At 38.6% G+C, this 26,115-nt stretch overlaps 1 protein-coding gene across 2 annotated transcripts in view; it reads right to left on the bottom strand.

The window, feature by feature from the left end:
- Positions 1–26,115, bottom strand: part of ARHGAP15 (Rho GTPase activating protein 15) — a 301,475-nt gene that overhangs the window by 40,188 nt on the left and 235,172 nt on the right. For both annotated transcript variants that reach the window (XM_088521808.1, XM_088521809.1), the window contains exon 12: positions 12,647–12,781. In XM_088521808.1, the coding sequence (XP_088377934.1) occupies positions 12,647–12,781 (135 nt within the window). The remainder of the gene's footprint in view (positions 1–12,646; positions 12,782–26,115) is intronic.

Genomic DNA, 26,115 nt, shown 5'->3' with positions numbered 1-26,115 from the left:
ATAAAGCAAATTAAACATAGCTGTTTGGGGAAGACCTCCAGACAGCGAGAGTGCCCATGGAGCTAGAAAACAAGGACACTGCACGTAAGGACTTCACTGCTTGCTGTGTAATGAACACAGAATTATATCATTGCAACAATACACACCCGTGGAATTTGACTCCACTTGAGGAGACGAGAGCTCTTAAGTTGCTACGCTGCAAACATTTTAATTGAACCTGGCTAATTAGAATATAGCAAGTAGTTAAAAATTATGCAATGCTTTAAAAAAATCTTTTTAATTAATTTGGAATTCTGAAGGCAAATTAGTAAATGTACAGCAATAACTTCCCATGCTTGACTCAATAAATAGACAAAATAAGATATATGTTGTCAATAGGGACACTCTGAGCAAGCATAGAAAAGTAGAAAATAATAACGTAGGGTAAGGAATAATTAATTAATTCAAGCTTCAAGATAAGATCACTGTGTCCTGCTGACCCCACATGTTAATCAGTTGATTGATTAATTGCTACAATCATAATAATTATAGGGTGTAAATTTAAATACATTTAATGATAGTTTACATTTAGAATGAAAATGTTCTTTTATGTCTGCCTATCTTTTTTATTTCTTGAATCTTGGTCTTTTTGTTGTTGTTGTTTGCCATAAACAAACCTGAAGTTTTTTTTTTTAATTAAATCTGTGTTACGAGGTAGGTTTATATTTGGCTCAGCTCATCAGCGATATTTTTTTTTGTGGTCTCCACCTTCTGTCTAATAAAAAATATGTTCCTAGATGAGAAACAATTGATTACGTGTAATAAGCAATACAACTTCATTAAAAGCTCATCCTTAAATGAAAGACCAGGAGACATAGTAATATGGCTATTGTGTAGTTATAGAGTGCCTTTATCCAAGAGGCCTTTACACAGAGTGCTGCTTCTGTCATACAAACCCAGCCTAAGGTAAAAAGCTAAAACAAATCAGCAGCACAGAAAAGTATTATACAAAGTAAACCAAAGAAAATCAAAAAAAAATCCCTAAACTTAAGAATTCTCCCCAATATGTAAATTAAAAATAAATAAATAAATAAATAAATAGAGATAGTAGAGATGGAGTATTTTCAAGATAGTGCCATTACCCAGTTCATACATAAAAAGAAAGAACAAAAAGTCCATGGGCTCTTTAGTAGGAATGGGAGAGCTGCTACCTGAACCTGCCATGGCATGAGCCAAGTCCCGATGTCACCCAGGTCACCACAAACACACCACAGCCTAAGACAACATTATGAGATTTTATCCCACCTTCAGCTTGTGATACCAGAAGAAAGAACTGGCCCCTTATATGGTATATTCCCAAAGAGCATCTCTTTCCCTCCTCTTAGCTCCACTCAGGACGAAGAATTTCAGGATGCTGGAAGCATTCAGCATGCACGTGATATGCTGATTTCTTATTATAGGCTACACAGATGAACCTGACATCTACAGCATCTTTTGATCTGTACCTTTTATCATGAAACCTAATTATGCCTTAGTACTAAAAGAAAGGCATGAGTCCCTGTATCTAGGCTGGTAGAGCTAAAATCCATTTTTCCATTAAAAGGAAGAAACAATGGGTACTTGGTTGAATCTGTTGAACATTGCTTTAAAAAATCCTTCTTAAATTACAGAACACTTAAGTGACCATGAAATCAGAACTGAGGTGTTTTGGTAGGAGTGACAGGTAGAAGTTGTATTTTATTGTACTCTACATGTCCTGTGGACAAAGAACTCCTGTTTCTATTGTTGTCAACCTGTTTAACAAGTGCTGCATGTTTGGTCCTGATTTCCACTTACATTATAAATCCTTTGTGCTTCCCTTGAAGTGGAAAGTAGCCTGAAATGGAAATTTCATTTGCTTCCACTTCAAGCTGCCTTTAAGCTGACAAAGCACAGCAAAACACCTTGGTGAAATGTGGCTCAAACTCATTTCTATTTTTAACATTTTTTTTAACGTATCGGCTTAATTTTCCTTTCACTTTTGCTATTATAGAACAAATTTTTGGAAGTCTTAGATAATGGAGTGCCTTGTAATTTTGAAAAAAAAAGCTTAAATTAAAATGTTGATAGTAACATCAGATTTCACAGCTATTTTTGATTGCACATTTATTTCTGGACATTCTAAAATATTATTTTATAGATTTGCCACTCTTTTTTTGCAGTGAGAGCTATTAAATAGGCTGTTCTGGGAAAGGTTAGAAACTGTAATATAACTATTTTAGGGAGCTATGACAGTATTTTCAAAAATACGAGCAAATTGCACTGAGTAAACAAACTTTTACAGTCTTCAAAGGGTTACCTGACCTTCTACTTCTGCAGCTTGCCTGACTCAAAGTTACAGCACTGGAGGAGATAACAGTGAAACTGTACTATAAAAATAAATTACTATCATGAATATTAAGCAACAAGGATATAATAAACATGACTGCTTACATGATTCTGATTTATTGATACTGATTTGCTAGTAAATTATCACACAAAGCCCTGATTTAAGTTGTTCAAGGAACATGTGCTAAATAAAGCTTGGTGGACACTTCCCAAAGACCTTGACATCTGACACTGAATTTGCACTTTGAGATACTTTGTGGCTGCTTCCATGGTTTGCAATGTATTTCCTTTCTCTTTGCACAGATTTTTCTTTTTCCTTCGCTACTTGGCTTCCTTAAACTGTGTCACTTAGCCTTGCACAGGTTTCAGAACTACTATCACGGAGGTTCAGCTCTGACACAGTGGAACAAATCCAGCTGCAAAATCTCCTAAAGGCTGTTCATGCTTGTTCTGTTAAATAGTGCTCACTTTGAGTCAAGAGGTTTCATTACTATATTTATGAACCTCTTGGCACCAGGAGTTGGGATTTCCCAGTGCTGAGCACTAATGCATTTTGCATCACTCCTTAGCATGGGGAACGCCGGCTCACCGGTGCGGAAGGGTTAAAGACAGCAAAACCAGGACTTTATTTCCAGATAGAAATCTTCCTTGCACATGTGCCCACTTTCCCTGTGTGTATGTGAGTTTTCTCTGACACCATCAGATAAGGGCAGGAGCAAGGAGGCTGCCACAGCTACTGCCGACCAGGAATTGCAGCCTCGGAGATCTCTCGGCATTAACAGCCTATACTCCCAATCAGATATTTGTTATCCAAATTGATGGAAAGTATCCCATCTGAAAATAGGATTATTCCCCTTTAAATTTAAAGGCTGCTTTGTGCTTATGTGGCTTATATCACTTCATGACATGGTGTGTTATGTCAAACCTAAGATTATTTTTGGAGATTTCTGAGACAGAATCTACTTCATTTTGCCTGTCATCAGCCTAAAGCATGTGCCAAAAGACCCCTTTTCTGAGGCAGTGATTCACAAATACCATCTGAACTAAAGGACAGCTACAGCTTCAAAGCAAAAACACATATCTTGGATCAGATTCTACTAACATTTCATAAAGTGGTTACTCTTACAGGTTTTGAGACATCTCTGTAGAGGATTTATATCCACACGGTGGGCTATTTTTTTTTTTTGTAACATGTTAACGCACTTCAAATTGCAAGTGGGAGCATGGAGAAACAAGGAAGGACTTGATGATCTTGAAGGTCTTTTCCAACCATAACGATTCTCTGAAGGATTTCAGACACGGAGCGTAGGTTGGTGCTGGGTGAACGTGAGGCTGCAGTTGCAAATCAAACAGGAGCAAAGGAAAATGCCCTTCTAAAAGTGGCACTTGACCGCCCAGGGTTGGAGCTGTGGAAGCGTATATAACCCTGCCTGCTGGGCAACCCTCCTCGCTTCTCCCTTTTCGTTTTTGTTTGCTAGAAAAGAAGGAAAAGAGAAAGGCAGGGGAAGCGCCTCCAGCTTACAGGCTTCCTCCGCTCAGCCTGGGAACGTGCGGGGCCACCAAGGCCATCGTGTCCTCTTGTTGTCTGCTTTCCAGGGACACTCGTAGTGAGTGCTGGTAAAAACCACACCACGCAACCACGTTTGGGGTGTTCAGGAGCAAACGAGCCAAACTGCGAGTTTTCGGTGAACTTGACTGATCTGACCATCCCAAGCAATTAAAGCTTTGAGATACTTGGTTAAATTAGTGCTTTAATGTAATAGTATTCTGCCTGAGCCAAAAGGGTTAATGGGGCAACAGGTTTTGTGCAGAAGGGAGTCAAAGGGAGTAGTTTGACTTTCCAGGAAGCAAGATGGACCTCATTTCACTTCGAAACTGTCAACATTTCATATTTGATACCTACGCTACAAGCATAGAGACAGGAATGTCTCCACATCTAAGGAAACATCCCTAAAAAGAAAAGTTCAACGAACCTTGTGTGGATGAGATTGCCTCTGTACAAGCTCACTGACAACCATTTAGAAGAGGAGGACTTGCCACACTCCTCATTTCTTCCCTTCCCACACTATTTCTTACTTGACTCCTCTTGGTCACTGTTATGTGGCACAGCTGGTGCAGCACAGCTGCTGAAGATGCTTTTCCTTAACCACATTACCCAGGTCTCCAGCCCTACTTTTTCACAATTTGTGTCCCTCCAGAGACATCATAAATCACATTACCTTTGAACTCTGGCCCAGCCTTGGTAGGAATACCGGCCTCCCCTCACATTTAGACATCATCCTTTCCTCAAGTATTTTAGTTTGTCATCATCCCACCAGTGGGGAACACAGATCTAGTCAAAAAGGCACTTTAAGGGAAAGGATTTTTAAAGCTTTTTTTTTTTTTTTTTTCCTTTTCATTTCTTTCTCTATAGCATTTTCAGACCATGTCTAGAACAACATTTCTAGAAAAAAAAAAGTTGTTGTAATTCCCCTGGGCTGATTCTTGCTCTCAGGCAGCAAAGGTACACTTAGAGCTTTCTCTGAACTATTCAATTGTACTTTTACATGATTTTCAACCAAAGATTTGTCATGGTCCTAAGTGCAAAGGATGAAATTATGCATTTTCTTCTAGCTCATTTAATGCATTGTTATTAAGGCTCTTTTCTGAAGCTGTAAAGAGGTCTTCTCTGATGCCCTGTTGCTAGATACACTCTTCCCCTGTATAGAATAATATTTTATAAATCTCGGAGGTAGTGCTGTCCAGACTCATCAAAGCACACTAACCAGGGTAGACATTGCCTGATGAAGACTCCCCCAGTGTCAGAAGCTCTTTGGCCATTTGATCAGAGCACTTCAGTGCTGGAGATGTCTCAGTGATGTATATTGTCCCTGGAGGGATGCTATTGCTACTATGGACGATCGCCATTTCAATTTTTCAAGGGCCAAATCCAACTGAAGTCTTCAGGAGCCACAAAAATTTTCATTGGGCCTCAGCTGCATAATACTCAGCTGTGTCCAAAGATCATGCTTACTTATTTTACTGTTTTGTTTGTTTGTTTTTCATTTTCCATGTCCTTCCATAAGTTATGTAGTAAGCATCAATTCCTTCTGCAAGGCTAACATAACTTCCTTTATTTCCTCTGCTTCTTTTATACTAACCCAATCTCAAATCCTTAAATCTGCTGCTCTCTTTGCTTCTGCCCTTTCCTTTCCCTCCAAAAACTCTCCAGACCATGAGCGCAAACCACAGCCTTGGCCCAGTGTTGGCTCCCAACTTGCTTGCAAGCCCCAGTTTCAAAGTCCTGGACCTACCATGTCCAGGGAAGTTCTTCCTGCAAAAGGTTCTCACGGAGCAGATTACTGCAGACTCAGATCCTATAATTTACTGCGTAAGCGTTAAACCATTCATATCACAAACACCTGTGCAAGCCAGTTGGCCTAGTCAATTCTTGTTTAACATTTAATTATGAATATAATTAGCATGAGTTAAGAGACAGGCCAGGCATCTGCAATAAAATTTCTACTATGCTAAAAAAAATTATTACTATCATAACAAAACAAAACAAAAACCTACTAAATTGGGGAATACATCCCTGCTGAACAAACTTTTACATGACAGCAAAAGGCAAGTATTTTTGGCTTTTTCATTTGATTTGATGATAATTTTAAAAGTTCTACCATATTTCTAAGCCCAAGTTATAGTGTTTTTTTTTGGTCATTGTTGCTATTCCTGTAATTTCAAGGCAATTTTCATCATTGGTAGTGTAGCAATTCTTGCAGTAAAGTTCCTCTGTTTCCCCTGTCTTCCTCAAAAGCTGAATTACCTGATTCGATGGTGCTACTAAAACACTGTTTTAGGTAGACTTTATGGAGGAATAAACTGAAAATGCTTGATCCTGTGCGCAGGTAGAAAATTCTATTTGCAGTGCAACAAAATTGTGTTTTAACTAACGAAAAGGATTAACAAATATAGCAAATATGGTAACAGATCTCTTTCTGAAGATATATTCAGAAATCAAATTCAATCTAAAATCTCATTTCATATGGACAACTGCTATCTCGGCTTCCTTCACATTCACATCTAGGTTTTCTCTTCATTTCCCTTCTAACTTAGTTAAAACTTTCTGTGTGAAAAAAAAAAAGAGGAAAGAAATGTTATAGCTGCTAATTTTCTTTGCAGTAGCCCTTATCTCTAAGCACGTTAGGCTATTTTCCACCTCAAAAGGCAAATCTATTCATAGACTTGCCCTCCAAAAGTTTTTATCCTTTTTTTTCCCCTAAAACACTTGCTTCTAGACCTGGGAAGATCTATTTAAAATGCCGTTGAACAGAAACACTTTGCAACTGCGAAGAGAAGGTCATTGAAAGAGAGCTAGGAGGTTACTGGGGCATGTTGTTCCTTAACACCCTTTGGGAACAAAAAACCTGGAATGAACCTCTTTAGTCACCAGTTTGCTGCTCTTACAAATCCATCAGATTCCCTCAATGCAGGTGTGCTTTCTTACTCCCCTTGGCTGGTGTGGAGACCTTTCTGGAATCACTTAATGTATGGAAATGCTACAACTTCATATTCAGTTTATAGACATCTCTTCTTGTGTTCCCTAGCTTAAACCACCCTTTTTCATCTGCCTTATTTTTGTCCTTATTGGAAAAAGGGAGGTAGCAGTTTTCAACCTCTACTCAAAATGCCTAGTACCACTTCTTCCACGATCTCTAATCATCTCTAATATCCCCTCCTAGATGAGCTCTGTTGTGCTTGAGAGTTTGCATACATCAACACATGTGCATTCATATGTTTACATGGATATTTACATGGCTATTCCTGCAATTATGTTACCCACAAAATTATTCCTTTTTTTAAAGGAAGTTGCACTTTGAAAAGTTGCACTTCAGCTTTCGAATACTTCTTGTTTCTACTTTTTATTATTATTGTTGTTGTTATTATTAATTTCACTCTGTTCACACTTTGTTTGGCCTTGCACCTTCTTCTGATGTTTCGATTCAACCGAAAAGGTACTAATATAGCTACCTTTTATGTCCAGTATACTGTGGTGACCTTGGTTTTGGTTACAAATCCTTGTGTTCACATAAAACTGAGGTTTTTCTGATGCCATGCCAAGCTTCAAAGCTTCCTTGGACAAGTAAATGGAGAATAGGAGAATCATTTCAGTAACAGGCTCACCAACTGTGAAACTGAAAGCAGTTTGATTAGGAATTGAAGCCTACAGATTGAGATTATGACAGAAATTTAAATAATGCCAGAGACTGATAAGATTTGGTTTCTCAGGAACCTATTACGTGATGATGTTAAGAGACTGTCATGGATTTCTTACAGTGCAATATGCTGACTTGTCTTTCCAAGACAAGTTGGCCTTGAGCCTTGTTCTTTGTAAGCCTCAAGTGAGGTTTCTTTAGATGTCTTTTGAAAATTTCTTTAGACATCTTTTATAACTTTCCACCAAGATGATACAAGGATGTTATGACTGTCAGAATAAATGAATGTATTTCCTTCATTTCTGTTTCCCAGCTACTATTTTCATAACACTGCATAGTGGTTCAAAGCAGGTCCTTGTTACACTATGTTTTCCACCAAAGTGGCTCTGCTCTTCCACTGTGATTCTGTACTGAAGACTACATTTGTCTATTGTCTCCTGACACAGTTTTTCTCCTGATTTTACTGAAGACAGCTCCATGCAGCTCCTCAACATCTGCATTGCTCGGTGCAAATTTTGCCATGGACTGCAAAAGACTGAAGGGTGCTCATTGTCCAGACAGTGCCTTGGACCTAGGTTTCTGAAACACCTTGTCCTGGACCACTTAGGCAGCAGACTCTAAGACCTTTGGAGCCAAAACAGAGCCCAGGCTCAGAGTAAACCTTTATAGGGAGGACAACAACCATGGCGAGGAAGACAACTGACTCACATGGAGAGGACTGTGAACTTCTCCTTCTGTTGTACCTTTTATGGTCTCAGAAACACAAGTCTCCTGTTCTAATCAAGGAAGAGTTTACTAGTCCACGGTGCCTTTCCAAGTCTATGATGGGAATGTGACCCTATGGAAGTCAAAAAGTGAAAGCCCCATTGGCATCACTGAAATGAGAATTTTGCTCTAGTTACTTAAAGAGCAAAGTGAGACTGAGCTACAGCTTTTGCAAACTGTCAGGCAAGTGTTGCAAAACACCTATTCTATAGCTGTTGAAAACAGGTGATTTATCTTACTGCTTTCTTATGTTACCACTGTGTTTTGCAAGACCATGACTTTGTGGATTTTGTCAGACAGGACCCGTGAAGACCAGTATCTCATCTAGGCAAAACTGTAATGAATTTTAATTCGAACATCTTTCAGTAACCAAAAAAAGTTACAAAACTCTATCATGTTCAAGATCCTAAAAAAAAATCTCCTTCAGTTTCTATATTAAAAGGTAACACAAGCCATGATAAGATTGATAGTAATGACATTGTAAATTCTGCTTAGCATGCACAAGGAGACCCTAATTGATATATTGAAAGGATATGTGTGAAATCAGTTGAAAAAAAGTGTTAATGGTCCATCAGAGAAACCAAAGGAAAAAAAAAGATCCAGATCTTAAAAAAATAAAAATGATATGAGTACCTAACGTGGGTCTTAGGTAGTATCTAGACACTTAAAATTGCCATTATAATTCTGAAAAAAATATTCAACCACCATATAACCCTTAAGGTGCACAAGCTAATTAGATGGCGCAATTGTGATCTTGGAATCTTATTGGGACCTTAGGTATCTTATATTAGGTTTTGGATTGTACTTGGAAGCTTGAAAGTTAGCTTTTGCAAAGCTAATTAATACAATTAAGTTGTATTAATCCTTCTCCTTTTTTTTGAAGCAACGTCTTGTATTAAAAGTCAAGGACTTGAATTTGGCCTTCCAAGCTAGGGACAGATGTTTCCGCTTCGGAAACTTCTTTCTAATCCTTCATGGAATTAAGTTTTTTTTTTGTTTTGGGTTTTTTTGCAACTATGATTGGAGAGATACACTATTTATACACTATTCTCCATCAGAAAATATCTGGGAGTACTATTCAGTATTTGAAAAGATATCAAGCAACAGTCTGAGAGTAAATGTTGCTCAGGTTCCTCTGATCTTGCAGACAAGCAGTGGAACCATTTGTGGTTCTAAGTAATTTAAGTGTGGTTGAACCTGACTTCACAGAGCATTTGGGCATGCTTTACAAGTATATATTCCATCAAAAATGACTTGCTGCTAATATACCAGACAAAGTCCCAGAAAAACCTGCTTTCCATGGTAAAGAACAAAATTAGTATTGCGTCAGAGGTCTTGTGGCCTTCCATTTACCATTTATAAATTCTACAGGATAAACTATATGGACAGTAATTATCCTATTTGAGCCAGGCAAGCAAATTTGAAAGAATCTATAATATCCTGAGTTATTCTCTTATATCATGGTCATATCTAAATTGTTCTAATATTACGGGCAATTCTAGAGTCATTTAGCCAGGATATTGAAGGTAGAGATCAAACATTTTGACTAATACACAGTCCTGTACGTTCTGTTCCTAGGCACACAACAGCTGATGCTAAATAAAGAGGCTTCATCCAGGAAAAGTAATACACATAAGTTTGCTTTGGAATTTTTCACATAATCTTTTAAATAGCATTACATAAGGAGTCCCTGTGCTTACTTGTTTCTCTGGAATTTCTAGATACATGGCAAGAAATATGACTGACAAATTTTTACTGCCCACTACAGATGGGTTCTTAGAACAGTTCATCCTCCTTACCAAATGTAGGGCTCCAAACGGGCAGTGGAACAGGGATGTGATAATCATGACTGTATGGGGATGGCTAAATTAGCCTTTTTTTCCCCACCAGTCTCTTAGTTGCCTTATTTCTGGTATTACTAACCACTCTTTTTAACTATCCTGCACACCCATCTACAGTATGCTAATATGACCCATTTTGGAAAAAAAGAGGGAAGAGATGGAGGTACAAGGGCCTCTTTTTGTAATATCCTGAGGCAGAGGAGAGTCCAGGAAGGAGATTAGCTAGCAAGCCAGCATTGACCAGGCAAAGCAGCAAACAGAAGTTAATCAAAGAATCAGCTACTCTGGTAACGATACTGAAGACAAGAGATATTCCACTACAGCTCAGGAGTCCTATTAACATGTAGAGGAGATCATTGAAAACACCTAATTGTTGTTTATAGACACTTTTTAAGTAGAGTTGATCAGAATGTGGACTTGTAGGTACTATGGCAGTAAAGGCCAGACAAAGAGAAGATCGATTGGAATTTATAGATTATATTAAGCAGCTGATTAGGTAGAAATCGCCCTGATGTGCAGTAAAGAAAACCACTGGAATTTGACATTTGAAATAGTGAAAAAAGTCTTAGAGTTCTAGTATTCCTTTGTAGTAATAAACTGCCTTAAAATCCCTCTATAAATGACTGCTCATTAGTCTATCAATGTGCATAATGATTCTCAAAATCATAATAAGAATTAATAATAGTTCAAATAGCAGAAAGGGACATTAATTTTTCACACATGAATATTAATGCTTCAGTAGAGAGTGTCTTCACAACATGCTTTCAAACTCGAATTCACAAGTCTATTGCCAGTTACCTCTTATTTTTGCCACCAAAAATCTCCCCACTGAGCGACCAGAAGATTTCACATTGCCTTAGCTGGGAAGCTAGCACAGAGGGTGAGAACAGAAGATAGCAGGAAGGATGAGATCACGGTGTCATGATAGTGTTCTTTAGAACACAGTATTGTTTGCTTAACCAACGCTTACACCAAAAGGCAATGAAAAGCAGTGATAAGGGGGAAGAAAGACTATATTTAGCCCCAGAAGACCAGTACAATGGTGGATTATCAGAAAGATAAAGGTGGGAGGATATGGAATAAAACACTCAACTGCAGAATAATGTGCATGAGATGAGAAGTGAACAGCAGGCCAGATGTTCTCCATGAACTGACCACCTCCACTAAAGGCACCACATCTCCTTCCCTCCAAGAGAACATCACATATGGATGGAGAACCATTCGAAGGGCAGGCCCAGACCACAGGGCTTCAAAAGAGCTTCTCATGCCAGGGCAGCACAGAAGTTCAAGCTGAATAGTAAGAAATACTTCACTGTTTTTCCCCTCTTAGCACTGTAGACTATGAGATAGGAACTTAAACTCAAAGGAGAATGTTCTTGTTCTAGTTTCCTCATGCCTTGAAAGGAGAAGAGAATGAGCTGACAAGAGCAAACTTTTAAGTTAACGTGTTTCATTATATTACGTTGTATATTTAAATACACGACATCTCTAAATAACTGAGAAGGGAAGGATCTTGTGAGGCGCATTTAACTTCATTTTATCTGATGCTGGTCTTGAAAAGCTTTAGTCAAACTAAAGACTCTTATGAATACAAAATCAAAGTGAGCAGTACATTAAGGGTTTCACATTCTGTGACAGCTGCGCATGTGCACTCACAGCTCTCATTAACAGCAATGGCAAATATGCATGCCCGTCATTCAGAAAACAGATCTCTAAGTTCTTTACTGGTTTCTTTCCTGGAGATTTTCTCTACTGGACCTTTAATTAGGCTCCTACTAGGCTTTTTCCCTTCAACCTACCCCCTCCCCGCCACACATGTACCTTTTTAAGGGGAATAGACCCCAAGTTACTGTGCTTTTTTAGGCAAGTTTTTCCAAGCAGCTATAGTTCTGCAAAATGCACCTGACAATAACACAGCGATGGTTTGCAGCATGCAAGCCATAGAGACACATAATAGAATAAATGCCTAGCACTTTGAAAATACTTTTACTGCCTGCAAACTTAAAAAACAATAGAGCAGAGGTAAGTATGAAAATGAGAACATGACTGTTCTTGCATTCTTTTTATGATCACTGTAAGGCAAGAGCCTACAACCTCGTGGAACAAAACACACGCATTTCATTCTGATTAACATAAAGACAGCCCCTTCAAACATGATTCACAATTACTAGTCTCTCTCTTGTGTTTGGGGATATATGGATTATCAGCCTAGTATATTTTGAATACATACACATTTTAATTTCTTTCCGAAACCATTTTAGGCACTAAAGTTCAAATCGTATATATAATATTTATAGACCAATAATTTGATATGTTTTATAGTTAAATATCTAAATGCTACAGGAGATAAAAGGCAATCAAAAACAATAAAAAGACAGGATTATGGATAATGGAAGCTAAATCAGATTTGAGATGCCTCTGTTCCTCTATTTTTAAGTTTATTATTATTTTTATATAACAGGCTATTTCACTAGCTTCTACTGTATCTGATGTACTTACTTATCGCCTCCACAAACTGTTCAAAGAAGCAGTATGGGAACAGCGGCTCAGGCAGCTCTCTGAAAAACATCTTGAGTGCTCCGGTGACAACGTGGATGTCCTCCCACTGGCTGTCGTCCAAATTCAGCTTCTCTTCTGGGAAAACACGAGGAGAAATGGAACAACTGGTTTTAATGAAACAATTACAAGACACTAATTATTATGTTAATGTTTGCCTACTATCATCAGCAACCGTTAACAGCCTTCTGCACCTAGAGGTTTGGTGCTGTGCATGTTTTTTTTTCCTTCCTTTTTTTTTTTTTCCTTTTTTTTTTCTCCTGTAGGAAGGGAGCGTTTTCAATGGAATACCATCTGTAGGAATGCAGCGAACAAAAAAACAAGAGGCACAAAGAGACGGCACCATTGACACAGGATGTCAGATACGTTTATTCCCGTCATGCATCAGGAGGAAAATTAGCATCCCGGCTCAACATGATTCAAAGCTATTTGGTTTTGAGGCCGAGGGGCTAAGAGTTGCCAACGATGGCCGGCTCAAGGGACCGGCCTAAAGGCCTTGCCGAGCCAACAGGAGACATATGCTAAACATGGCAATAGAAAATGAGTTATTGCTTTACATGTGTTAGCCTTGCTATGTACAAGGGAATAATGGGTAACGCTTTTCTCCTTTTTTTCGCCTGAATGTAATGTCAGCAAGGAATAGAGTGCTGTGAGAGAAAGGATATTAATTCCTTCGTACTGCTTCAAAAATATTTTGTTTGGTTTTCATCTCTGGGAGGAAGATTTGCCCAGCAACAATATTAGACAGACCCCTGTTGGCCTACCTAGGCTATGCAAAGCTGTCAAAAATGATAACACGCGGAAGACAAACCACAAGTGCTTACAAAACTGTTTTGCAAACAAAAAAAAATGTTTTCTTTGAAGCTTGGCTGAGCTAAGGAATTTAAATATAAAAGAAACTAAGTGCTAAAATAGAGTTTCTAATAAAAATAAGGCAAGATTGGCCGATTATTCTATTCTTCTTTGTCTTTTCTATTCTGATAGCATGATACTATTAGAATGCAGAAAGCAATGGGATCAAAATCCACTCTGGGAAAGTGTAAATCTTTATTAGTCCAAATCAAAAGGATGCACGCTTTCTACAAATTCTGTTATTCCTAAAATGAATTTTGAGTTTATATGTGTGTGATATAATTTTCACTTTTAGAAAATTCAGATTGAATTCAAACCAGGAGCCGACCATGAACACTACTGAGAAAAAAATAATTTGAAGCAACAAAATCCTGGAAGGTTTCACTAAAAGTCACTGAAATTTGGTGCTTAGTTTTCAAGAGCAGCCTCTTTACTGAGCTGCCATTAAACAGAATGGGGAAATCCTTGGAGTCGCATGGAACCTGCGACGCCAGGTCTGTTAATGAGAAAGTCTTCTCACCATGGAGGTCACTTCTGGGCAGAAAATCTTACCCGAAACGGAGTTTGCTTTGAAGTCTAACTGTTATAAAATGCTTTTCAAATATCTGGATTTGGGGAATGTAGACAAATAATGGAATGGGCCCAGTTCCTGAACTGGGAGCAACGGGACACGAGGCTGGAACAAAGGCACGCTTGTGCATTTTGCCTAGTTGACTTGCTCGCTTCTTCGCTTGCAAGCTTCTTTTTTCTTTCTTTTTTCCTCCCCCATTGAATTACCTCAATCAAAAAAGTACTGATTTGATCTCTTAGCAGAGGGGATCTTCTTTTAGACTCTGAGATCATATTTGATTGATCGTATTTCAACAATTAGCCTTTTATTTTGCCACACACCATTGAACTAGATCGACAGCGTCTTAGCGGGCCAGCTTTAAACAGTCAACTGTTAACAATAGCATCAAAAAGAGAGACCTGATGGGGTTTACTGTCACTTTAAAGAACAGGGTGGGTTTTCACATTGTTGAAATCTGTCAGATATTTTGAAATGTCCCTCTCACTATGGTGCCACACCCCCTGCGTGCCCTTATAATAAAATTGGTTTTACTCCTGATTAAATCATTTTCTCCCTACCCACTACCATACTTCTCATAATGGACCTGTGTGCTCTACAGCTGGTGTTCTTCCCATGGTACCAATTCTTACTTTATCTTTTAAGCACTTTGCTGCTAAGATCTCATGCAGAGTGCTTATGTTTTGTTAAGAGCTTCATTCTTAGAGAAATAGCTTAACACATGTTCTAAAAATGTTGTACAACTTATTGCTTAAAACACATTTAGAAAATGTATAAGTACTGTAGCTTTGGCACAGAACTTTAAGTAGAAACCTTAAAAAAAAAAAAAAAAACACATACAACTTGTTTTTGCCATGCATTTGTCTTAAATGTCTAAAGTGGAAAGCCTGACTTCTAAGGCTTTGCAGAGACTTTTCTTACCAGATTTTTGCACCATTTCCAGCTCTTCAAGGAAACGTGTTAGGAATGTATCATCGTGAAAGCACAGGGTGTCAATTTCCCCTCTAGCAATAAGAGATTTTTCAAAAATGTTTGCTAGGAGGAACAAATGCCAAGTCAAAAAAAAAAAAAAAAAAAAAAAAAAAAAAAAAAGAAAATGCAAGTCCATTTGCCGCAAGGTCCTTCGTTGGCTCCCGCTGGCTGCAGGCACACACATATCCTGGCCATAGTGCCATAAACAAACATGCACACATGCACGCTCATTTATTTCAGATGAGCTCTTTTAGCTTTACTTGGGCATTTTAAATTTGGGGGCGTTTTGCTTACATAAAGCTTAAGTCCCAAATCTGGTATTTCAATTTGCCAGTCAAGGACAGTGCTCAATCAAGAAACACTGAATCTGGAAAGATGGTCAGAAATCTCACAGTCCTAAAAATTTGCTTTAACTTGTCAGTAGCATTTGATTAGTTCAACCATCCCTGCCAGTTGATATCATATATCTGAGATAGAGACACAGATATGCCTAGAAAATCCCCTAAAATTTATGCTAATACGCAGGATGAAAATATAAGGACCACATTAAAGAAAAAAAAATAGCGGGGCACCTGTCAAGGTTATTAGTTTAAAAAAAAAAGCATGACATATAATACAGTGGTGAAGGGAGTGTGGCTTTTACTGTGCTATTACTATCAGAGTAGTTCTTAGTACACCAGCCTGTCCTGTAGTTGCATCTTTTGCAGTAGAACTGGAGTTTGTGTCTCATTTGTGCATGACACCATAAGGTTCTTCTCCTTTAATACGGCAAAAAGATAGTTAGTGATCAACTGAAAAAAAAAAAAGAAAGAAAGAAAAAAAGAAAATCAATCAAGGCAGTATAGAGAGCTCAGTTCTGCGAGAGAATGATTTGTCTAACCACATGCCCTGCCCTGTATGTAGAACTCGCCTCTGGAAGCAAAATGCAGTCATTTGAGACTACTACTATTTTTTTTTTTTTTTTGGTTGTTTTCTCTTTTAAGATAATTTATATAACTGGTTCCCCAGCTATGTATTGTCCTCAGCCCACGCTGCTTTTAAATCCCGGAGCACCACACTCTGACGTCCTAATTCACATTAGATATTGTATCTTCTTGCAAGTGCTCCCATGGATTGTCTTGAATCCCACTGAAAGCAATTTCCAGCAAATGCAGTTCTCAGAACCTGGCCTATGCTATGCAGACTCTGCTCTCAAGGAACAGAAATCACCTCTTTCACAAGAATTAAACAGATTCAGACTATCTTTTATGGGTGGTCTTCCCTGATGCCACACAGTAGGAAGAACTAGCACAACATTGGTAAGGTCCTTGCATGGACTGGTTGACGAAGTGAGTTGAAGAGATAAAGAACAAACCTATATAAAAATCTCAGATGTCTGTGATAAAGATCCGTAAGATAAATCTTAGGGAAGTCAATCCTACCCAAAGAGATAACATGGAGAGGGAGAATATAAAACAGATTGCTCAGTAAATGATATAAAGATGACAATGATAGATGATGACAGAGAGAGGAAGGGTCTAGGACAGGTATGCAACCAAAAGGGGAGAAAACACAGAAGCAAAAGAGAAAAGAGAAAGAGAATTGTTGGGTAATACTGACCCACAGCTGTGATATTTGGTACCAGGGGTCACTGTTCCCAAGGATGGTTGTATAGGAGCAGAGGCCACCAAGATTTTGTTCCAACCTCAGACCAAGGGAACATCTCACTCTCTGACTGAGCTACTCTCGCATTTTCAGGAGAGGTTATTATCTACTTTTACGTACAAAAAAGCAAAACCAGAGCTCTTATTCAGTATTTTTCTTTCAAAATCATGAGATATATCCTACTGACCCTCATTCTGGCTAAATCTGTTTGCTCACATCCATGTCTTTATGGTTCCCTGCGCACGCAGCAGAGTCACGAGGGCTGTGCTCTGAGACACGACAGCCGTCACGCTGCATCCCCCTCTAAAGCCTGGGCATTCGGGGACCAAGGCTCAGTCCCAGGGCTCTGCTGCACGAAGCCTCCAAGCGCCGGAGCCTCCAGCCCTAGAGGCTAGCCCATATTCACAGGGAGATCTCCCTCCGAGAAAGCCCAGCACAGCAGTATTTACTAATTCCCTCTATTTCTCTCACATCAAAGTCTTAACAGAAAAAAAAAATGAGAGTACACAATGCATTCCCAGTTGACTAAAAGCTTGGGAAACTTGCTGGACTTGCACATCCCAATAGGCAGTTTAGTAGCGAGAGCTCCAAAACAGAGCCTGTGGTTGAAGGAGAGAAAGAAAAGCCCTCTTGCACCATACTGAGAAACGACAAAGTGTCAAATGTCATTCCTCTTCTCTCCCAAACTTAAAGACACCTCTTTTGTACAGATACACTCTTCAAAATAGTTTGCAGGTCTCTTATGCTCTTCAATGGTAAAGAGAGAAAAAGACTCGAGCACAACCGCTTCACTTGCTGCGTCCTCAGCACGCTCCTTCACCACTATATGCTTTCTATACTATACAAATATTAACTCGTACAGAGATAGGGATGTGTGCCCAATAGCTGTGCACACATTTTAAAGGCATAGCTTCTCCAGTGAGTAAATTCCAAGAGACAGCAACCTCCTGACCACCCTGGGACAACAGGACCGCAAAAACTATTGTAAAGGGTTGCTACAGCGAAGCAAACCCTTCCTTTCAACATGATCACACTCAATTTCAAGCAGTAATCGGATGCAGAGATGTCTGGAGGTGCCTGGGTGATGAGGGGCTGGGAGGTGGTGAAGGCTGTTTCTTCCTCTCTCCCTTGCGAGGTTTGGGAGATCCCCAGTCCTGCCTGCGACTGATGCGTGGTCCTTGGCTTCCAAGAATATCTAAGCAAATCAAAGGCTTTGAAAATGTCAGCTGAGCAAAACATTGGAGTTTATTTACAATGTATTTTTGGGCGGCTCAATCCATCCAATGCTACTGTTGAGGGATTATCAGGGATACAGTGAGCAAAACAAAACCTGCATTTGTTACTCCTTCTGCGGTGAGGAAAATGGAATGCCCTTTGAACAGAAAATTTAAGCCAGGATCTTAGCATGTCTGAGCATTTGTTTATTATTAGAGTGCCCATTATCCTGGTGTCTAGGCACAAATTACTGAGGAACTTGAACTAAAAAGCAAAATGTCTCGATATGCACCCAGAGTGCTGTTTATTCCACTTCCCTGAAATGACAGTTCGCTGACCTGAGGGCATGGTGGAACAACCAAGTACTGCTAACTTAAATCTCAATGTGTTCCAGAAAAATAAAAGATTTCTGTGCTCAGGCACACTGGGTCATATTCATCCTCAGCGTAATTCCGCAGAAGTCCGTGGAGTGGAAGAGGGATGAACTACCTCATTGTTCCTATGAAAAAGATCCAGTATATTCCAGCAGTTTAGGAATGGTAGCCCACGAAAACAAGCAAAGGAGCTCAAGGGCTTGGAGATATGGCCAGCTAGTGACTCCATTACATCAAGAAAAAGCTTCTACTCCATTAACTGCTGTTGGAAGCACAAAAATATATAGTGGTCCTGGAAAACTCCAGTTGGTGCCCAGAACCAAGTCACATCACTATTTCTTTAAACACCTCTTGCTGCAAATACTTGCTGCAGGGTTAGACAACAGGTTCCTGCAGTTTGTAACATAACGTTTGCTATCACTGTGATTTGAGGCAATAATTACTGTAATAGGTTTATAATTACAAGTACTTTTAAAACTCATTAAATTAAGCTGAATGGACGATTCCATATAGGGGGAGGACTTCAAATATAAAATATTTCCCCCCGTACAGCTGAAAGGTCCCCAAGAATAAACCCCACATTTCAACACATTTCTGTAAATCGTTTGGAAGTGAAGCATGGGTTTGGACAGGCAGTATCAGCTCTCTGACCTCAGTGTTTGAAACTGCAGGGCCAAATCTTTCCTTCTCTCAGGGTGAAGGAAATACTGAGGTAGCTCAAGGGGTTTGAAGAAACGGGCTAGGAAATAGTGCCCTGCAGGACGCCAAGGATGCCCCTTGTCCTGCTGGGTACCGCAGAGCATCTCCGAAGGGTGAGCTCACGCTCTCCTCCTGGCCTCAAGACAGCTCAAGGGCAAGGACAAAGCGCTACGAAGAACTTCTGCCGCTCGTAAAAACAAAATCGCTGTGCTCAGTGAAAACTACATTTATTTTTAAATTCTCTGATTCTTTTATTTTTTAAGGTACCATAACTTCAGCTTCTTCACAGTATCCAAAGTGCAGTTTACTTTGGTTTCCTTTCTGCTTATATTCTCCCCTCCATCATTCAATACCAGACTAATGTCCTGCCCATTCCTCTGTGTCACTAATGGACTTTATTCTGATTTCTAGGTGGTTCTTAGTATTTCTATTTCATATACTCAGGCTGCAGAGCACAAATATCAAATACTTTCTTAGAAAAAAATTATTTTTCATGATACATTTTACTATTCAAAGGCAAATGTCCATTCTGAATTCTGCTTTCCACTTGATCTTCCTCACTTAGTGCTACCTTTTCTGTACACATATTAGTCAAAGTAAATATCTCCCTTTGACTTCAAATCTGGTTTTCATATTTTTCTGTTATGTAATAGCTCTCTGGTAAATGCCTCTGCAATCTAATTTTTTTTTTTTTTTTGCTTTTGTCATTTACAGTCAGGTCTGTAACAGAATCACACGTATCGGCATCCCTAAATCTATATTTTAAACAAATGGAAAACTCTCACGATCCCCACAGAGGGGACTGGACAATGACTCTCTGTCCTGGATTCATACATCAAAAATATGTTCATACTCCTATCTTTTTTAATTGTGCTAGTAACTCAGAATGCTTTAGGATTCTGACATATAGTTCTTCTGTTCTTCCCCTTCTCGCTGTTTCTAACACTGCTTCTATTTCCATGCTCATCAAAAGCCTTTTCATAGTCCAAAAATCTGTACACAATGTTTTGTAATATTTGGCAGACTTATCTGAAACCTAATTCACTGCCTTCTTGTGATTCATGGCCATAAATTATTTCATATGTAATGAACCCCAAAGGGTAAAAAATCCTTTGTATTAAATTTCAACCATATGATTTAAGGGCAGGGGGGAAGACACTCTTTGAGACACTCTGTAAAGAACTGACCTCACTATATTGTCTAGTGTGTTGTCCCCACAAATGGTATCTCAACATTATTTAGTAAATAGGAGACGTCAAAATCCTACAAGTAAAAACACTTATGCCTAACTTGGGGTTAATAATTCAAAAGAAACAAAAAATACAAAAATGTGTAGCCCTAGTCTATTCAATCGGGTCTGTCTCCCATGATTGTTAAATTAAGAGATTATGTAAGAAAACTTCTCAAAAATCAAGAGTATGTAAGAAAACTCCTCAAATCTCACCTAAGCCTTGGTTATTGCACATATCCCAATATATTACTGGGACTGACCCCACTAAAAATAAGCTTGTGCCTCAGTGAGTGAGTTTCAATAATCAAAGGAAATAATTAACAAAACAATAAAGATTGTTATGACTTCCTTTATGTAAATGACTTCCAAATGTAAATAGATCAAAGCTTGAGCTAAAATTAAGCAATTCCCCTTGTCCACTTACTGTACTAAAAAGAAATATATATATATAGTTTGTTTACAGTTAAAAGGATTATCAATGGATTACTAGTTCGTTGTAGTATTAGAAAAATAAAAATACAAACTTGATCCCCAAAAGATTACTCTTATTTTATTACCATGTTTATTTTAATGGGATTATTCATAAAAGTAAAGATGTGAGTATAAATCTCTGTTCTCACACATGAGTGTGTAGAGTGCCCAGACAAACCTACAACAAATTTTGATTTTTTTTTTTTTAATAAAAGAGTTCTTTGAAATAGACCTGCTGAAAGAAATATTCTTACATGAAATCAGGTATATACAAGCCCTGTATACGCCAAGGACAAAACACTTTATTTTGTACAGAATTTATCTTTTGGTTCACTAAAGTCAAAATACTTCTGTTCATAAGAACTTTTATAAAGGACTGTTTCATAATATGAATCCATTTGGATTATCTGACCAAAGATAAGACTTCAATGGACTTACTATATCACTCACCACTGTACCAGTGCCACAAAAGGGAATTACAATTAATTGGATTATGTTGGTCTCCACCCGCTGATTGTAGAAGAGAAAGTCTAAAACTGTAACTATTTCAAACAGACCATATCTCTCATCAACCATGGGATTTGAGCTTTAATTTACCAATAAAGCTTAATTTCTTCTCTATATTCTCTTCTGGTTAGGAAGAGGTCATTTAGACCCTTTCTTCAAGTTATTCAAACAGAAAGGACACTTTTCTTAAATACTTTCACATTCACACTTTTTCACCTTACCTTTTTTAATATTAGTTATTTGCTCTATTGGCAGCAAAGTGAGACAAAGTGTAAGTCAGGGAAGGAAGACTTGGGTTTGGATCATAAGAATGATTTATATTCATATATCCCAGTTAATGAAATTTTGGCTGGAATTGTCACCTAAGTTGACAATTTACTATCAACTATATTAAGTGTGACAAGATACAGGACAGAGAAGATCACAGTCATTTCATATAGATTGCTGCCGAGACAGAAAGCATCCAGAGTTTTCCAAAGCTAAACTTAGATTTACGTGCATGGGAAAGGCAAAGGTAGGAACATACATTTGATACACCCAAACAACACCCATTACCTTGCAAATACTCGAAGTCTACAACCCAGAATTCTACAAAAGGAGAGAAAAATAAATTTTAATTGAGTTTTCTAGGTTATCACATCCGGATCCTGGGTACTGCAGAGACCACATTGCCGCTGACGGTTCTGGCTAAAAATTGCTTTCTTTCTTCCCTATCCTTAACTGCAAGGTAATTTCAGTGCCTAACTCCTAATTACCAGCCTCGGATGAGTGACTTTATATACTTTTTAAAATAATTATTAGTAATATCTGTAATACTTGCTTTAATATTTTTTGTCAAACTTTTGCATTCAAAGACACAAAAAACCCTCAGTCAACTTACTTCAAAACCATGTTGCTTAATTCACATTTGCATTACTTTTTGCTAATATCTGAAGCTCTAATTCCATTCCCTGGATATTAGCAAGACTAGCTATGCTGTTAAAGATAGGAATGCTTCTAAGTGCCAACTGAATCAGGGCATGCGAGATGATAATTGTATGTGTTTAAAACAAAACTTTAAGCAGGAGGGGATTATACAAGTTGCTAAAACAAATATATCTTCAAGAGCACTGAAGGACTTTCAAATGTTAACGAAATGCCCTTTGATAATAATAATGCTAATAATAATGTGATTTCTCAAATATTTTCATGCATTTGGAGAACTGCAGGTTACCTTGGATGGGGAAGATGCTTGGCAAGTGCACTTTTTCATAAATTCCGTTTTACCAAAAGATTGACATGTCAAGGGCAGAGGGGCCAGCACGCTTAAAAACAAAACCTCAGTCCCCCTTCCACGGTGCCACGTGTAAAACACGGTGCTTATCTCAGCTGTTTAGCCTCAGCACGCACATAAATACCTCAAGGACACGTGTAAACATGGTCAACAGCATCCACAGCCCTTCCTCTAGCTCTACTATTTCCTTTTTTTTGTTTTTTGCCCAAATTATACAAGAATATCTGTTTCAGGAGAGAAAGGTGTGCTCGGAAATCATTTTCCAACTTTTTGCAGGGATTATTTTCTGTTCTTCAATCTGGTGAACAGGCTTGCAATAGCAATGATGATTTCAATATAAAATAAGAGCTTTTCGTGGCTTTGGTTCCTTGAGATATATGTAGGTCCCTCCCCCCCAAGAGATGTTTTAAAATATTGATTAGACTAGGGAAACATCTCAAATAAATAGAGATTTATACTTCCTTTTAGATACAGAATCTTATGAAAAGTTTCAAGGCAGTGCACAACAAAGCATTTGACAAGAAAGATAGCATCTGCTTTTCTGCCTATTCAAGCTGAAGTTTTTCATTCTAAATGCGAGCAATGTTTCCCAAGTTAACATAATTAACTCCCGACAATCCCAAAACATCATAATATAAGATACAGATGGAAATTCAAAGCTTTAAAAATATCATATAACTGCGAGAGGATTATCATTTTTTAAACTGCACAAATCTGAATACTAATTAAAACAGGTGTTTTTATTTCAAACACTTCTGCATGCTGTGACATTACCAGGAGGGTTATTTATGTATTAGCCTAGTAGGAAGCATATAGTCCTCAAAAAATGGGATGCACGATAATAACAAAGTTATGAGATAAAAGACTGGCACTCTGTACTGCTTCCTGAAACAATAAAAGACAAGTAGTTCAATTAGTTGGCAATTTCCGTGTGACTATTTGACAGACTCTTACTAATTGTTAAGCTCCCACTAACTATTGCTTTACATAATTAATTATATTCAAACGCAAACAACAAAGACATGTGGGCCAGTTGCCCTTTTGACAATGTTTTTTGCAAACTGATTTGCTTACCAAAAATATTTTTAGAATTAAAAGATACTAATCTTAAGTGGAAACGCACATCAAAACGTGAAAGCAGCTCTGCATTTTACCACGGCTCTGAGGGGGAAAAAAAAATTTGGATTGTTTAACATATCATTTATGCTGCATGCATAATAGCTGAAGTCTTCTCGCAGAGATCTTTCGTATTAATTTAGCATTGCATAAAATTCATAGTAACAGGTCCCGGGGTCAAGCATCATTCATCATTAGTTGAAGTGACATTTGCAACCCTTCATATAGCAGCTGCTTGAAAGGGGAAAAAAAAGGTATTCTTTGGGAGAATGGGGGGTAGAGCACAATCCTGGCTCTATCCGGGGAAGGGAAAACAAGGTGCCACTATGTCAGCATGATAATGCGCTTAAATTTGGTGATGTCATTCCTGCCTAACCCCCGCGAGTCACAAGGCAGAAGGCAGCTGCATTCCTGAACTTAGGAGTTCGGGAGGAGATAAGTAATAACTAGATGTAAATGAATTACATTACTGTGGTTGCGAACATAGCTCTGTGCATCTAAATTATGATTTATATCAGGATCCTATCTTGTTTTTGAGAGTTTTCTACTTGTTAACAAGGCAGCCCTTGTTCTCATGGCATCCTCCAGGCATAATAGTTTCTGGGAAGCCAAATAAGATCACTTTTGAAACTGCAAGACAGCATTCCAAGACTTTGCAGCAGAACACATTGGCCAAATTAGGACTTCTGAAGACTGTTAACTAACAAATAAAATCTTTTTTTTTTTTTTCTTTGTGGCATGTCTTGCCTACTATAAAACACTGAGATCAGAACGGGAAATGTGAGCAATTAAAATGAAAATGTAATCATCTGCAAGAAAAGATAAATTTGTATTAAATGGCTAATACTTCACAGTCCTTTTGATATTACAAGTACTTTTTAAGAAAATATATATTTTATGTCACAGTAATTTTTATTATGTGAAACATGTGATCTCTTTGGAATTATGCACATTTTTAAATCGCAGTCATTAAAACGGCAGGCAACAAAAAGTAGTTTGATTTTGGAGCTTTGCTAATATTTGGTGATTTTCTTCAACTTTGTTATTTTACCTGAAATGCATTTAATCGAGTCGTGTCACTAATTATCGACTAGCATTTAAAGAACTGCGATGATTATTACCCTAGCCTACTACTATTTTTTTTTTTTTTTAGAAAAAGTTTAATGTTTTTTCATGGGGAAAAAGGAGACTTAAGAGAGTCACTTAGAAGTGCATGAAAAAAAAAAAGTTAAAGGATATTGCTCATTATCCATTAAGATCCTACGAGCTGCTGCAATTTAAGCTGCTAGTCCAAACACTTGCAGGAGCAAGAAGCAAGTCTCAAACACGTGACAAACGCATGGCCAAGGAGGGCCCTGCAGCCAGGCCAGCCCTTTGCAAAGCAACGGCAAAACTGGGCCATAAATGACATTTTCTGGTGCATACGATGGCTGTTCCTCACCAAGCGACCCATTCCCAGCGCAGACCATGGGCATTTCTGCTAAGGGCTGATGGCCCTGGTTTAATAGCCCCTTGGCCGCTCACCTGGGGATGGGTTTTAGGTGGCGAGCACGTCGGCAAAGGCGTTCGCTCTCAATGCAGGAGAGGCAGAATGGCTGCAAAAGGAATAGAACAGCAGAGGCAAGATGACTGGCAGATAGGGTTGCCACATCCCCCTTAAAGAGACTGCTCCTTTTCCACACCTTATGTCTCTTGTACCATAAAAATATGCATAGATGTATGTGGGAGCATCATAGCAGATTTCTTGGGATGCGTGCCATGCATCTGAGCTTCGAAGCTGGCTCAACGTTGTCACCATTAAGTCGCAGTGTACACAGCAACACTTCAATCTAATTTCAATTAGGGAAAAGTTGCACAGAAACTTCTCGGAGGGTACACATGACCCTATGCATAAATACCAATTAAAATTGGTATCATCAATGTCTTTGCAGCGAACATTGATACCACGGAGAGGAAGGAATTTCAAATGAGGGAGCGCTCCGTGACTATTAGTGAAGCAGGAATCGGCGAAACTTTCGGATTTGTGAGTAAAATGGGGTGAATAGCAGCATTTCTGAGAAATTTTCAGTACAACAGATTTGCAGGCGACATCCAGAAGAGTATCGCGTGCAACGCATGAATGCAACAAAATACTACCTGGTAAAAAAAATTACTGTTTAAGCTAGTGAGAAGTTCTGGGTGCCAGAAGTCTCAAGCCGACCCAACCAACTTCAGCTGCTTGGCAAAGCCAGCACTCACGGCATCCCCAAACCGCTCTGTTTATGTGCCGAGCTGCCCATCCAGCCTAAGCCCAGACAAATCCGCAGTCAAAGGGAATTCCAGTATCATTAAACGGGATCAGCGCGATCATATCCGTTTTCATGTGGATATGCCGAGCATGCAAGCATTGCATTTTGAATCGCTCCATTTTCTTCTGTTTGCTGTGCCTTTTATACAGAAACAATGGAACAACTGCAGCAACTTGGGCTTTCATTCTCAGGAGCCACTTTT

The sequence above is a fragment of the Tinamus guttatus genome, unplaced genomic scaffold (assembly GCF_059628265.1).
Source record: "Tinamus guttatus ecotype Peru unplaced genomic scaffold, ASM5962826v1 Tinamus_guttatus_pri_ptg000133l, whole genome shotgun sequence".
NCBI lineage: Eukaryota > Metazoa > Chordata > Aves > Tinamiformes > Tinamidae > Tinamus > Tinamus guttatus.
The sequence above is the reverse complement of the archived record's forward strand: the minus strand, read 5'-3'. Positions and strand labels throughout refer to the sequence as shown.